The sequence below is a fragment of the Jaculus jaculus genome, chromosome 14 (assembly GCF_020740685.1).
Source record: "Jaculus jaculus isolate mJacJac1 chromosome 14, mJacJac1.mat.Y.cur, whole genome shotgun sequence".
Taxonomy (NCBI): Eukaryota; Metazoa; Chordata; class Mammalia; order Rodentia; family Dipodidae; genus Jaculus; species Jaculus jaculus.
The window spans coordinates 66,195,944-66,211,974 of record NC_059115.1 but is presented as its reverse complement, the minus strand read 5'-3'; the positions used below and the strand labels follow the sequence as shown (position 1 = coordinate 66,211,974).

Here is a 16,031-nt window from a genome sequence, read left to right as displayed (position 1 = left end):
GATTTTTAAAAATTATTTATTTATTTGAGAGAGACAGAGAGGGAGATAGAGATAGGGATAGAGAGAGAGAATGAGCATGCCAGGGCCCCCAATTGCTGCAAACAAAATCCAGACACATGGGCCACCTTGTGCATCTGGCTTACGTGGGTCCTGGGTAATCAAACTGAGGTCCTTTGGTTTTACAGGCAAGCGCCTTAACCACTAAGTTAGGAACCCAGCCCTTGGAATGGAGCTGCCCACAGTCAGGGTGGGTCCTCCCACCTTGATTAACCTAATCTAGACTGCCCAAAGGTTTGTTATTATTCTGACTCCAAATCTTCTTAAACTAAAAACCCAGATTAGGCCCCCAACACCTCAGCACTGAAGCAGACCAAAAATGAACCCAACATGGCTCAGGGAAATTTTGCGGAAGAGGGAGTGGAAAGAATGTCAGAGTCACATGCTGGGTCATGATATGCAGAGACTTTTATCATACCAGTAACTGTGGGCTAACTCCACAATGCACGACCCATTTACGTCATCAAGGAGGGTCCAATGGGAGGGGGTAGATCATGGATGAGCCTAAACAATGGTACCAAACTGCCTGTATTTGCTGAAAAGAAAACTAATAAATTGAAAAAAACAAACCAGATTAACCATCATAGTCACAAATACTGTTTTCAATTAATTTCCAACCACAGATCTATCTATAAAGAAAAGCTCTCCTGATGTAGACTGAGGCCCAAGGATCATGGCCAGCCTAGGATATAATGTGAAGCCCTGGTGAAAGAAGAAAGGGATAAAGTGTGTGTGGGGGGGAGAGAAGATGAATACAAATTGTGTGTGTGTGTGTGTGTGTGTGTGTGTGTGTGTGTGTGTATATATATATATATATATATATATATATAAAATTTTATATTTGTTTTTTTTTTTTTTTTTGAGGTAGAGTCTCTAGCTCAGGCTGACCTGGAATTCATTATGTAGTCTCAGCATGGCCTCAAACTCATGCGATGCTCCCACCTTTGCCTCCTGAGTGCTGAGATTAAAGGTGTGTGCCACCACGCTTGGCTCATACAAAAATTTTTTAGGCTTTTTGTTTTGAGGTTCCTATTCTAGCCCAGGCTGACCTGGAACTCCTGGAGATCCTCCTACCTCAGCCCTCCAAATGCTAAGATTATAGGTGTAAGCCACCACACTCAGTTAATTTTCAGGGATAAACATTTCATTAGAAAACTCTTTATTATGTGTTCTTACTTATATATGAAGATATATCCAAAAAAAAAAAAAAAAAGAAGAGAAGGAAGACATAGTTTAGTTACAAGAACTCAGAGCCAAGGACAATGACTATTCATCCCACTGTGCTCTAAGAAAGGGCCAAAAATGAGTGACTGAGGCATTCTAATGCCAGGAAGGAGACAAACCTGTCTTGCAAATTCAGTCAAATCTTTTGAGTTGGAGAGGTATCTGTCCCCCAGAGTGAATTCTGACTATTCAAAAAGTCAGGTGGAGAAAAATCAATTAGATCCCTCCCCCAAGGACTGGTATCACTGCCAAGGTAGGAACCTGGGAGCTAGGTCTCTACTGCTCTCCTTAACTGTGGCCCAGACATTTCCTTGTATGTCCTCTTGGGTCCTTTTCTGTGTGCCGCTCTGGCCCAGTACAGGCTGCAGGGGTCCTTCAGTTGGCTGGCTGCAACCCTCTTTGATGGTCTCCCTGGCAACTGCTCACTCTTTCCATCTGTTGCTCTCCTGGTCTTCCACCAATCCTTCAGTGGCTCCCCTCGGCCCTCAAGGAAACTCTGCATTCCTTCGTGTGGCTTTTGGGCCTGCCTTTGTGTCTAGCTCTGGCCTATCTCTCAGTCTAGTTATCGATTCCCTCCTTCCCACCTACCTGTTCCCACACAAGCGTATTCAAATGTTTCACCTCTCTCCAACCAGGCAAGAAACTTTGTAAAAGGTTGCTGCTCGGGACGTGACAGTTTGCTTAGCTGATCTTTGGTTACCAGCTGGCAATGTGATACCGTCAGCTGCCGCCAGGAAAGACAGGCAGAGAGGCAAGTATTATGAGCCGCCTCCTTCAATGGCCCCTGAGCTGACTTGCTTCAGCGGCTGATTACAGCTTTGATGAGAGTGAGGCTGTTCTGCTAGCAGCACAATCTGAGAGGCTGAGGTTGTTTCCTGAAGAAGAAACTCCCAGAGAAAAGGAAAAGAACAATGTGGTTTGGCTTCAGAAGCATTTTGTATTCAAGCTTAAATATGGATATATCTGACAGCTAGAATTGCAAGGGAACAATTGCAAGACAGAGGGTCAGACTATGTGAGAACACACTATCATAATCTCTAACACAGAATGGTAGGCTGTACATTCTGCTGAGCTAGTGACAGAAGTCACAGTCTACGGCCACCATACACAGAGATGCCAGAGGCAACGTTAAGAGACCCACAGAGCTGGGTGTGGTGGCGCACACCTTTAGTCCCGCACTCGGGAGGCAGAGGTAGGAGGATAGCCATGAGTTCAAGGCAACCCAGAGACTAAGGAGTGAATTCCAGGTCAGCCTGGGTTAGAGTGAGACCCTCCCTCAAAAAACAAAAAGACCCACAGAATTTGAGGTGGTGCTCATCACCTTCTATAGTTTCTGCAACCTCAGTGCCAGGCTGCACAAATTTTGTTACTCTGGATTTCTAATACTTTCACTTCTGGACAGCGCAATGTGGCCACTTTAAAAAGTGAAAGTGAGCTGGGCGTGGTAGTGTGTGCCTTTAATCCCTGTACTTGGAAGGCAAAGGTAGGAGGATCACTTTGAGTTTGAGGCCACTGAGATCACATAGTGAATTCCAGGTCAGCCTTAGCTAGAGTGAGACCCTACCTTGAAAAACAAACAAACAACAACAACAACAAAAGTGAAAGTGTAACAAGTTAATTGTTCTGGGGTACCAGCACTGGCACTCTAGGCCAATAAGAGAACCTGGGCTGCAGGTTCTGCGATCCACTGCCCTCTGCTGGCCAAGAGGAAGAATGAATAACCAGAGGACCCAGGGCTCATTTCAGGCTGGACCTGTCAGAGAGATTCAGAGAGATGCTGATGATGGACCTTTAAAAACCTTTAAATTGAGAAAAATATAAGCTTGTGTTTAGAAGCAGCAGAAAGCCTTCAGTCTCAGCAATTAGGAGGCTGAGGCAGGAAGATCACCATGAGTTTGAGGCCAGCCTGAGACTATACAGTGAATTCCAAGTCAGCCTTGGCTACAGTGAGACCCTACCTCAAAATAAATAAATAAATAAAATAAAAATAACAGAAATTCTAGCACTCAGGAGACCAAGGCAGGAGGAACTTGAGTTTGAGGCCACAATGGACTACACAGTGAGACCTTCTCTCAAAAAACAAAAAGAAGCCAGGCGTGGTGGCGCACACCTTTAATCCCAGCACTAGGGAGGCAGAGGTAGGAGGATTGCTGTGAGTGCGAGGCCACACTGAGACTCCATAGTGTATTCCAGGTCAGCCTGAGCCAGAGTGAGACCCTATCTTGAAAAATAAAAAAAAATAAAAAAACCCAAAAAAACCCCACAAAAAGAAGGGCTGGAGAGATGGCTTAGTGGTTAAGGCGTTTGCCTGCAAAGTCAAAGGATCCTGGTTTGACTCTCTAGGATCCACATAAAGCCAGATGCACAAGGGGGTGCATGCATCTGGAGTTTGTTGCAGTGGCTGGAGGCCCTGGTGCGCCCATTCTCCTCTCTCTCTCTCAAATAAATAAATACAATATATTTAAAAACAACAACAACAACAAACAAAAAGAAAAAGAAAACATCCGGGAGGAATAGTATGGTACATTTCCAATGCATGTCTTTATTGAGCTTCAGGTCAGCTCATAAGCAGTTTTTTTTTTTAAATTTCTTTTTTTTTTTGGTCATTATTTATTTATTTATTTGAGAGCGACAGACACAGAGAGAAAGACAGTTAGAGGGAGAGAGAGAGAATGGGCGCGCCAGGGCTTCCAGCCTCTGCAAACGAACTCCAGACGCATGCGCCCCCTTGTGCATCTGGCTAACGTAGGACCTGGGGAACCGAGCCTCGAACCGGGGTCCTTAGGCTTCACAGGCAAGCGCTTAACCGCTAAGCCATCTCTCCAGCCCTCATAAGCAGTTTTGTGTCAAGAAGCCTTCATCTACTTCCCTCCATTTTATTGCAATGTAACTTTCAAGTAACATTTTATCCGTAAGTATTTTAGCATGTATCTCTGAAAGACCAAGATTCATAAAAACAAAAACAGGGCTGGGAGATGGCTCAGTAGTTAAAGGTGCTTGTTTGCAAAGCTTGCAGCCTGGGCTCAATTTCCCAACACACATTGAAGCTGGATGCAAAAAGGTGGCACAAACATCTGGTATTGGTTTGCAGTGAGCAGTAACACACACACACACACACACACACACACACACACACACACACACTCTCTCTTCCCCAGTACCCACATAAAGCCAGATGCACAAAGTAGCATATGCACCTGGAGTTTGTTGGATGTGAAAGAGGCCTTTGGCACACCCATTCTCTGCCTCCTACCTCCCTTCCTCTCTCTGTCTCTGCTTGCAAATAGACAAATATAAACGTTAAAAGTAAAAGCAATTATAGGCCGAGGAGATGGCTCAGCAGTTAAAAGTGCTTGCTTGCAAAGCCTGTCAGCTCAAGGTCAATTCTGTTCCCAGGTAAAGTCCACAGAGCCAGATGCAAAGTGGCTGGCGCATGTATCTGTGATCCCAATGTGTCTACGACCATAGGAGGTGGACTCAGCTCATGGAACAGTCTGACATTTGGTTGTGGCCTGACAGTTCGTTTGTAGCAGTTAAGAGACACTGTCTCAAAGAAGGTGGTGCAGAGACCCCTGGAAGTCGTCCTCTGACCTGCACTTACATGTGTCATGGCATGCCTGCTCATACAGCACGTTCAAATAACTATCACCACTAAAAGTACACAAATAATCCTAATAATTTCTTATAGCATGGGAAGCCCCAAATCAAGAGAACCAACCTTTAAGCCTCACCCAGGGTGGATAAGAAGCAGCCATCAGGCAAAACACCTATCACTCAAGCGAATAGAAGCAGTCCCTATCAGTCTTGCCAGGATAAAGCAGCAGTAACACGGACTAAATGATGATCTTAAAGAGAAATGCAAAGCTGTGCAGCACAAGTGCCACAGGGCTTCACTTTGATAGATTTGTTGTTAAGTGCTGCTGAATCCTGGTCAGATCTTTCCATAGATTCAGGAGGGCAATGCTGTGCCCTGGGGCCAAATGCTGGAATAGACAAGCAAGCAGTTGGGCCGTGAGACCCTGCTCTATGGCAATCTCAAATCCAGGGAGCAAGGGCACGGTTAAAAGGTCACTTCCTTTTGTGGCCAACTCTGGGTCATTTCCCCCCATATGTCAATTCTATTACCACACGAATCTCCCCTTCCAGACTGTGAGGCAGGATGGCACTGTGTTTCCTTTTGTATGCATGAGAGATGCCCACACAAGGAAGGGCTGAACTAGAAGGCCACTTAGTTGATTATACCAAATGTTGGAAAGAGAAAAGTGACTTCTCAACACTGTTAATGGGGCCAAGACTTGATATAGCCAAAGCATGTACACTGGGCAGTATCTAAAGATATGTTCAAATGCTCACAACTGCACAAGTGCAGGTTGTAAAACGAACATCAAGAAACCACAGCAGGGCTGGAGAGATGGCTTAGATGTTAAGGTGCTTGCTTGCAAAGCCAAAGGACACAGGTTTGATTCCCCAGGACCCATGTAAGTCAGAGGCACAAGGTGGCATATAAGTCTGGAGTTCATTTGCAGAGGCTAAGGCCTTGATGTGCCCATTCTCTCTTTCTCTCTCTCTCAAATAAATAAAAATAATGTATATGTAAAGAAACCACAGCGTCAAGAGAGCTGGAACTAAAAATGTAGCAGTAGGTTGGGAACATGACTCAGTGGTAGAGGGCTTGTGCAGTCTGTGAAGGCCGAGTTCAACTCCTAGAACATCTGGGGGCAGGAGGGGGAGACTCAACAGAACAACTGGAATCTCAAGTTGAGACAATTTCCCAGAAAGCAAAGCAAAAAGACAGAGGCACAGAATAGGAGATAAAAGAAAGAAAACACAAAGACTAGTCTAGAAGGGCCAATATCTGAATAAAGGAGTCCTAGAAAGAGAGCTGAGAAAACAGATGGGAAGAAATTAAAGAATATTCAGTTTCCAAACTGAAAGGGCAATGAGTACCCAGTAAAACATATAAAAACAGTCTCACATGAAAGCATAGCACGGACAGACTTCAGAGCTTCCAGAAAGAACACACACAATAGATTAAGAATCAAAGGTGGGGGGGGGGCCTGGAGGGATGGCTTAGTGGTTAAGGCATTTGCCTGCAAAGCCAAAGGACCCTGGGTCAACTCCCCAGGACCCATGTTAGCCAGATGCACAAGGGGATGCACGTGTCTGGAGTTCATTTGCAGTGGCTGGAGGCCCTGGTGCGCCTATTCTCTCTCTCGAATAAATAAAAATAATTTTTTTTAAAAAAAAGAATCAAAATGGGGGCTGAAGGGATGGCTTAGTGGTTAAGGAGCTTGCCTGCAAAGCCAAAGGATCCAGGTTCAATTCCACAGAACCCACGTAAGCCAGATGCACAAGGTGGCGCATGTGTCTAGACTTCGTTTAGAGTGGCTGAAGGCCCTGGCATGCCCATATTCTCTCTCTCTCTCTCTCAGATAAATAAAAAAAGGTTTTTTTTAAAGAATCAAAATGGCTTTGGTCTTAATCATAAAAGTAAGAAGATAATTGCAGCAATTATTTCAAAGTATTCTTTCTCTCTCTGTGTAACTAGGATGACCTTAAATATGATCCTTCTGCCTCGGCCGCATGAGCGTTGGAATTACAGGCACACACCACGCCTGGTAATTTTAAAGTTCAAAGGGAAATTATTTTTAATTTGCAGGAGGGTAGGCAAAGGAGATTTGAAAACATACAGTCTCCAAATTCACCCTTCCTTAGGAAGCTGCTAGATCACATGCTCATCAAAATGACATGTGCGCTCAAAAAGGGAAAGACTCAGGACATAGAAAACAGAATCCCCACAGGGGACAGGTAAAGATAGTCTTCATGGCAGGGAAGGAAGGGTACAACATGCACCTCAAAACAAAATCCTATTCTGAATCCGGCAGCCCAACTGCAAAGCAAGTCTACCTGGAAAACAGAGACAGTGGGATCAGGGTAGTGAGGATGAGACTAGATGTTATCCTAATCTTCCATGGCGAGAAGTGAAAAGGAGTGCCCAAGTTGAAAAGCAGAGGAGAAGCAAAATGGACTCCTTCTTCTTCTTCTTTTTAAAAAATATTTTATTTTTATTTATTTATGAGAGAGAGAAAGAGAGAGAGGGCACGCCAGGGCCTCCAGCCACTGCAAACGAACTCAAGATGCATGCGCCCCCTTGTGCATCTGGCTTATGTGGGACCTAGAGAATAGAACCTGGGTCCTTTGGCTTTTCAGGTAAGTGCCTTAACTGCTAAGCCATCTCTCCCGTCCTTCTTCAGTGAAATGGCAGTAAGGCCAAAAACCACTCATGAAGAAAGTTGGAAGTTGTGGCTTCTGAAGGGGGCCATGGGGAGAGCAGGCCTGGCACTGCTGCTGGGGCACCACTTTACATGTGTGAACTCAATTAAAATCAAAATAGGAGGATGTATCCCATACAGAAGTTATCTGAAGAACTGAGAGGTGCCTCCCAATGACACCTGAAACCATCTCATTTGTTAGAAAACCAGATTTCACTGCTGCTACAGCTCCTTGTACAGTACTGTGGAGCTTGGTGTATGGTCATAAAAATTCAGAACTTCACGGTACAAGGAAGATACAAGTGAAGTTTTGTACTTTTTTTATTTTCCCCGAGGTAGGGTCTCACTCTAGCCCAGGTCGGCCTGGAATTCACTCTGTAGTCTCAGGGTGGCCTTGAACTCACAGTGATCCTCCTACCTCTTGAGTGCTGGGATTAAAGGTGTGTGCCATCATGCCTTGCTTTAAATTTATTTTTATTTGAGACAGAGAGAGAGGGACAGAGAAAGAGAGAGAATGGGCATGCCAGGGTCTCTAGCCACTGCAAACAAACTCCACACACATGCACCACCTTATGCATCCGGCTTACATGGGACCTGGAGAATTGGACCAGGAGAATCAAACCTGGGTCCTTAGGCTTTGCAGGCAAGAGCCTTAACCGTTAAGCCATCTCTCTAGCCTATGTTTTGTACTTTATCCAAGAGCATGGAGGCCATTCACCCCAGTTGGTATATTACATATACATTTTTCTAAAGTTCTTACCAGCAGTAAAAATGCCTTTAGTGCTCTGACTGATGCTAGAAGGTCTCACAATTGCAGAGAGCCCTGTGAGGAAAAAAATAAAATACAAAATAAATAAATAAATAAATAAATAAATAAATAAATAAATAAATGAAAAGGATACCAAGAAAACTTCAAACAGATGTTAGTCTTAACAGCTTTAGAATCTGAGACCAGTACTCTTTCCAGCTATCCAATAAAGGCAGCAAATGGAGCTCTGTTCTGGTGTCAGGGAGCGACGGGGAAAAGGGCATTAGGAAGAAAGCCAGGATGCTGTGACCACCAGCTGTGGCCCAGCCCAGCTGTGACTAAACTGCTCTGGGCGTAGACCACCTCATCTTAAAGGCGGGAATTAGGTGACTCTTAAAGGTAATTTTAGAAAATTAAATCTGCTTCTTGTTCTCAGTTCCAAGATGAGAAAAGATTTTAAAAAGTCAAGTATTTTTATCTAGGAGAAAAACTTCCATTGTAAAAACACATGAACAGAGTACTTAAACATGAGCCACATTACAAGTCTTCCAACTCTTCAAAACACAAGCAGACTTTTCGTTGTTACAGGATCACATTTAAAATCAACACCAGGTCTCCTGTCTTCATAGCAGAAAGCATAAATGGAAGCTCTGACAACCTGGTACCGTCCCGGGAGAAGCACGGCAGAGCTAGCCCACTGGCTAACGTTCAACTGCGGGCTACAGCTCAAAATCATTACTGCCAATTGCATCTAGCATAGCAGTTCATACCTGAAGGAGAGCTCAGTAGATATTTACTGAGTTAGAAACAGGAGAAGGCACTCATTTGAGAAATGGAGTCATTTTCAATCTCATAATTCTTTCTTTCCTGACTGATCTTGTATATACTGCTTGCCACTTCAGAGGTAGATGGGTCTTTGAAGATAAGGTTAAGATTTTTTTCTTTTTTTTTCCTTTTGAGAAGGGTCTCACTCTAGCTCAGGCTGACCTGGAATTCACTATGTAGTCTCAGGGTGGCCTTGAACTCACAGCGATCCTACTACCTCTGCCTCCCGGGTGCTGGGATTAAAGGCGTGCGCCACCACACCCAGCTTGGTTTGGATTTTTTTTTTTTGAGGTAGGGTCTCGCCTATGTAGCCCAGGTTGGCCTTGAACTCCTCCTCCTTTAGTATCTTGGGTGCTGGAATTACAGGTCTGTACTACCATGCCTATCAAGGTTTTTTAAGCATTAGGGAGACCGTAGCAAGGATGCTGAGGAACACAGGCTGTGTCAGAGCCTGAGACATGTCCGGAGGGAGCTGGCTGATGTTATGAGAGCATCAAGTGTCATTCATCATCTTCCTTCTGAGGCCACTAAGAGGAACAGGCATAGCTTTCCAGTAACTGCTACAAGTTATGCTCTTGGAAGTACAAGAAGCATGTTTTCTTCCTCTGACAGATCTGGAACCCAGGAATCTGACAAGAGGAGTTCTTTCCCTGCCTTGCTTCAACCAAGTCAACACCAAGGTTTGGAAAGCCCAAAGTTTGTGCTTTCTTCTCCCCAGACACAATCTCTTGCTTGATCTCGTTACGCAAGAAAGAAGAAATAATGCATCTCAATGGCAAACAAAAGCTACTTTTACCCACAGCCAACACTTGCTCAATGTCAAAATGTCTGAACATACCTAGCCGGACCACAGCGCCACAGTCAGGGTCGTGAGCAGTTTGGAGTAAAGTTTCTTCCACATCTCTGTTTTTCCCAGGAGGGTCCACGATGTAATTTATTTGTTGCTGTAAGGTTTTTGGCAATGTCATTAGCTGAGTGAATTGTCCTTCTGGGCTTTTATCTAACTGAGAAGAGAGAGAGAGATGACGTCTGTGGAAGTGCTTTGAATTTTCTAAGTATTCAGACACATGGTTTCTATTGAAAATCGCAAGCAGGAGTCTCCTGTGGAACTCCTGTGCATATATATGTAATTAAATGTGGCTTTTCTCCTTCTGTAAAGATACAATACAATCACATAAGCCTAAGCACTCACCCCTACACAGGAGGCACCCAAAGGAGACTCACAGCTTCTGAAATGCACATCTAAGTGTCCAGAATTCTAAGTCTCTTTAAAAAGGAAAATTCTCTTAGACTATTTCTATACGAGCAGAGGAACCTCCATTAAGGACCACTTCCTTCCTTCCTTCCTTCCTTTTATTTATTTATTTTTTTTTGGAGTAGGGTTTCACTCTAGCCCAGGTTAACCTGGAATACACTATGTAGTCTCAGGGTAGCCTCAAACTCACAGATATCCTTCTACCTCTGCCTCCCGAGTACTGGGATTAAAGGCATGTGCCACCATTTTTTTAAATATCCATTTTCTTTCTTTCTTTCTTTTCTTCTTCTTTTTTTTTCTTTCTTTCAAGGTAGGGTCTTGCTCTAGCCCAGGTTGACCTGGAATTCACTATGCTGTCTCAATGTGGCCTTGAAAGCATGACAATCCTCCTATCTCTGGCCTCCTGAGTGCTGGGATTAAAGGCGTGTACCACCATGCCCAGCTGGAATTGAATTTAAAAAAAAAAAAACAACTCACATTACAGCTGGGGAAATGGCTTAGCGGTTAAAATGTTTGCCTGCGAAGCCTAAGGACACTGGTTTAATTCCCCAGGACCCAGGTAAGCCAGATGCACAAGGGGGCGTATGCGTCTGGAGTTCATTTACAGTGGCTGGAGGGCCTGTTGTGCACATTCTCTCTTTCTCTCTGCCTCTTCCTCTCTCTCTCAAATAAATAAATAAATATATTTAAAAAAAAATCTCACATTAATACTGCCTGTCTACCATATATAGAAGCAGCAAAGACACTGCCCTCCACAGCCTGCTCATAGTATTCTCCAAGCAAGGTTCTGTCTGTCTTGTGTTTAGGTCCTAACTTCAGTTAAGGGAACTGCCTCAGGACCAGAGCTACTGGAGAAGCTGGTTGCGTCCCTCTCCCAGAGTCCCTCCCAGCACTGACATCAGCCAATGGGAGCTGTCTGTGTCCACTAACCGAGAAGTGCACAGGTACAAAGGTCTGGCCTCCTGCCCTGAGCTGAGAGAACTGTGAGGGTCCTCAGTTCCACAGTGCTTTACCCGCACCCCAGGATCAGACAAAGCCATGGGCACAAATCTGCTTGACCTTGAGCTTACAAGATTGGCACTAGTGGTAGGGCCAAGAGTACAGCTCAGTGGTAGAGTACTTGCCTTGCATTCACAAGACCCTGGGTTCAATCCCCAGCATTGAAAAACAAATTAGAAAAAGAAAAGAGAATAAAAAAGAAGACAAGAAAAGCTAAGATGACAACACCATCACCACTACTACCAGAAACATCCCCCTTCCAAAGACTAGTACTAACAGTGGCCCGGCGAGCAGACCACAAGCTGCCATGTTGGACTTATACAGAAGACTAAGCTTTCACTTCCCGACCCCTAAGCAACAGAAAATATAACCACATTCTGGGAGGAATGATGGAGATTAGTGCCACCTGTAGACCTAAAGGGAGGAGGGGCATGGTGGACAATTTTACATCACCCTGGCTATGCAACAGTGCTTAGCTACTTGACCAAACACTAGTCCGGATGCTGAGGGAAGGTATCCTGTTGGTTAAGTACAGCTGATTACATCACATGGGATAGGCTTCATCAGTCAGGGGAAAGATAGAAGAGGAAAGCACAGTGTCCCTGAAGAAGGAGGAAGTTTATTTCTAGACTCAGAGATGTAATATCAACTCTTCCCCGAGTCTTTAGTCAGCTAGCCAGGCCTGCATACTTACAACTAGCCAGCCACATAAGTGCAGGAACCAATTCCTTCCCCACAATAAGTCAGTCTGTCTTTCCAATCCCACCCCCAACACCCTACTGGTTGTGTCTTTCTGCAGAACCCTCACATGCATAAGGCTACAGGTAACTGTCATATCCCCATGATACTTGGCCTTTATTCAAAACAAAACAAAACAAATAGATAACGGTAGGCCACAGCAGGGTACCCACAAACTCAAGCAAGTAGAAATTCCAATTGTATCTGCAATGCCACTGTAGTATACCTTCTCAGACTGATCAACAGTGCTACAGATCTGATGAGTCAATGTACCTTTTTCCATTCCTAGAAGAAATTTAAAATGATAAGGGAAAAGTAATTTCTACCTGAGAATGTAGTATCTATTCATTAGTGGGAAAGTAGAATTTCTGTGGTGCTCAGTCTCAAAAAACTTACCTCCCTCATAACCTATGTCAGAGAGATATTTACAGACATACTTCCAGGATGGAGAGATGGCTTAGCAGTTAAGGCACCTGCCTGCAAAACTTAAGGACCCAGGTTGGATTCCCCAGGACCCATGTAAGCCAGATGCACAAGGTGATACATGCGTCTGGAGTTTTTTTTTTTTGCAGTGGCTGGAGGCCCTAACATGCCCATTCTCTCTATCTGCCTCTTTCTCTCCCTCTCTCAAATAAATAAGTAAACAAATCTTAAAGACATACTTCACCAAAATTAAAATGTAAGTCATGAATGAGGAAGATAATATTCAAAAGTGTAAAGGCTGGCAAAGGAAAGAGGGTAGAAAAAAATCCAAGGGACTGAAGAGATGGCTCAGTGGTTAAAGGCACTTTCTTGCTGTGGTGGTTTGATCCAGGTGTCCCCCATAAAATTAGGCATTCTGAATGCTAGGTTCCCAGCTGGTGGAGATGTGGGAATTAATGCCTACTGGAAGCAGTATTTTTTTTGTGGGGGGCTTATGGGCGTTGTAGCCAGTGTCCCCTTGCCAGTGTTTGGCACACTCTCCTGTTGCTGTTGTGTGCTTTAGGTTGGCTGGGGGTGATGTCCACTTTTTGCTCATGCCATCATTTCCCCTGCCATTATGGAGCTTTCCAAAGAGTCTGTAAGCCAAAATAAACCCTTTTCCCCAGAAGCTGCTCTTGGTCAGGTGATTTCTGCCAGCAATGCGAACTTGACTGCAACACTTGCAAAGCCTCATGGCCCAGGTTCAAGTTCCTGGTATGCCCAAACTCACTGTCTCTGCGTCTGCTCTTCCTCTGTTTCTATCTGAAATAAATAAAAATATCTTTTATCAAAATCTGAGAGAGATAATGAAACAAATTTTAAGGAATACAACTGTGCACCAAACCTATAAAACAAGCAGCCCAGGAAGGCACAGGACAGAGGCCTCCAGGAAGACAGCTGAGGTAGTGGTCTGTTCTAAGAGGAGTCTTATAAACCAACTAGAATTTGAGGATGAGTCTAATGGTGGGTGCATAGAAAATTAGGCAGGTAAAGAACAAAATGAGGGCTGGAGAGATTGCTCAGCGGTTAAGGCATCAGACTGCAGAGCCAAAAGATCACGGTTCGATTCTCCAGAACCCACATAAGTCAGATGCACAAGGGGGAGCGCATGCATCTGGAGTTCGCTTGCAGTGGCTGAAGGCCCTGGCACACCAATTCTCTCTCTCTCTCTCTCTCTCTCTCTCTGTGCCTCTTTCTCTGTATCAAATAAAAAGAGGTTAAAAAAAAAAAAAAGAACAAAATGAGGTGATTGTTAATGTCAGGAGAAACAAAGTTGTATGGGAAAGGAAGTGTCATTCTGCTGCGTGTTAGCCATGAACAAAAAGCTGTCATGTGGCCAGGTATGTAGCTCCAAAACCCACACTAAAACAAAACAAAAAGCCTGGGAATGAGGGAGGAGACATTTTCTTCTGTTGTGTAGCTTCTGGTAGACTGCTTATAAGCCTCTTACCCATGCTCATGGAAGCAACCTTAATTAAACTCACTGGGTTAAAAAAAAATAACCCCAAAACAAAAAAACATGGAAATAGAGAGCAGTTGGAAAAAGGAAGAAGGTTCAAATGAGATTGGATATAAAAAGAAGGTCATTTGAGAGTTTACTCTTTTAAGCAATAGCTATGAAATACCTTATGTGGAACATCATGGGGTGTGAAGAGAGGAAAAGCAAAAGAAAAAGATGTGTGTTATGAGTGAAAAGCTTTTATCTTCATAGAAGAATGGCAAAAATAAAGTCTAAAATAGAAGAGTCAAATCATTTTATTTATAATAATAATGAGCTAAAGAGGTGAAGGCGGTGGAGAAGGGAAAGAAGGAGGGAAGAGTGAACAGGGAACTATTAGTTTCTGTCAAAAACCTTGAGGTATCATTTGGATTTCAAATGTGCAGGCACTACGCGGATAAAAGTGTTAAAAACCAAAGATCCCTATATGGCAAAACCTATTAAACTGATGAGTACTCTAGAATTTCATATGCCACTCTCTATATAGTCTTTTCTCCCCCTCCCCTTTATTCTTTTATTTTAAAAGTAATTCCTGGGCTGGGGAGATGTCTCATCAGTTAAAGGCACTTGCTTTCAAAGCCTGATGGCCCCAGTTCAATTCCCTACTATCCTCATAAAGCCAGATTCACAATGTGGCCCATGTATCTGAAGTTTGCCTGCAATAGCAACAGGTCCTGGAGCTCTCATACTTTCCCTCTGTCCTTGCAAATAAATAAATCGTATTTTTTTTTGGAAAAGTAATTCCTATTTTGTTTAAAGGTTCTAGAAACTCAATATGGTCCTAGCTGTCCTGTGTTGCAGTTACCTTCTTGCTGCTGGGACAAACACCTGACTGGAAGCAGCTTGTGGGAGGAGAGGTTTATTTAAGCTTGCAGTTTCCAGGGGAAGCTTCATCATGGTGGAAGAAGCAGGCTCACTTTGTCACACACCCACAGCAGAGGAAGGAGAACAGAGTTCAAGCTGGCTCAGAGCATACCTGTAAGTCTGGACTCAAGATCCACCCCCAGTGACACAGCCTCCAGCCTACTGGAGACTTTGGGAAGCTTAAGCTTAATCTGAAATACCCGAGGCTATGGGAACATTGCATTCAAACCATCATACCCCATTATGTTAGTGAGGAAGAACTTAAGAAGTATACCACAATGCTCATTATGTTAAAGGAAAGGAGCCTGTTGTTTCTACAGCTTAGGTATTATTATTTTTTTAAGTTTATTTGAGAGGAAAGGGGATGGGGAGGGAAGAAGGAAGGGAGAGAGAGCATATCAGTGTGAGTGTGAGTGTGTGTGTGTGTGTGTGTGTGTGTGTGTGTGTGTGCGCGCGCGCGCCAGGCCCTCCTGCCACCACAAATAAACTCAAGATACATGCACCACTTAGTGCATCTGGCTTTATGTGGATACTGGGTGTGCTGGTTTGATTCAGGGGTCCCCCATAAACTGAAGCATTCTGAATGCTAGATTCCCAGCTGATGGAGATTTGGAAATTGGTGCCTCCTGGATGCAGTGTGTTGTTGAGGGCGGGCTTATGGGTGTTATAGCCAGTTTCCCATTGCCAGTGTTTGGCACACTCTCCTTTTGCTGCTGTCCACCTGATGTTGGTGAGGGGGTGATGTCCACCCTCTGCTCATGTTGTCATTTTTCCCTGCCATCATGGAGCTTCCTTCTTGAGCCTGTAAGCCAAAATAAACCTATTTTTCCCACAAGCTTCTCTTGGTTGGGTGGTTTATGTCAGCAATGCAAACCTGACTGCAACATTGGGGAATCAAAACTGAACTGTGGAGCTGGAAAGATGGCTTAGCGGTTAAGCACTTGCTTGTGAAGCCTAAGGACCTCAGTTCAAGGCTTGATTCCCCAGGACCCACATAAACCAGATGTACAAGGTGGCGCATGCATCTGGAGTTCATTTGCAGTGGCTAGAGGTCCTGGTATGCCCACTCTCTCTATCTGTGTCTTTCCC

General features: G+C 44.2%; 1 protein-coding gene across 7 annotated transcripts in view; it reads right to left on the bottom strand.

Annotated features, from left to right (window-relative positions):
• Positions 1 to 16,031, bottom strand: part of Tamm41 (TAM41 mitochondrial translocator assembly and maintenance homolog) — a 64,859-nt gene that overhangs the window by 3,833 nt on the left and 44,995 nt on the right. For 5 of the 7 annotated variants that reach the window (XM_012952458.2, XM_045133221.1, XM_045133218.1 and 2 more), the window contains 2 exons: positions 9,965 to 10,130; positions 8,314 to 8,376 (listed from right to left, as the gene is read on the bottom strand). In XM_012952458.2, the coding sequence (XP_012807912.2) occupies positions 8,314 to 8,376; positions 9,965 to 10,130 (229 nt within the window). Of the gene's footprint in view, positions 1 to 8,313; positions 8,377 to 9,964; positions 10,131 to 16,031 lie in introns of those variants that run through there. The other 2 variants (XM_045133219.1, XM_045133222.1) reach the window with 2 other exon arrangements.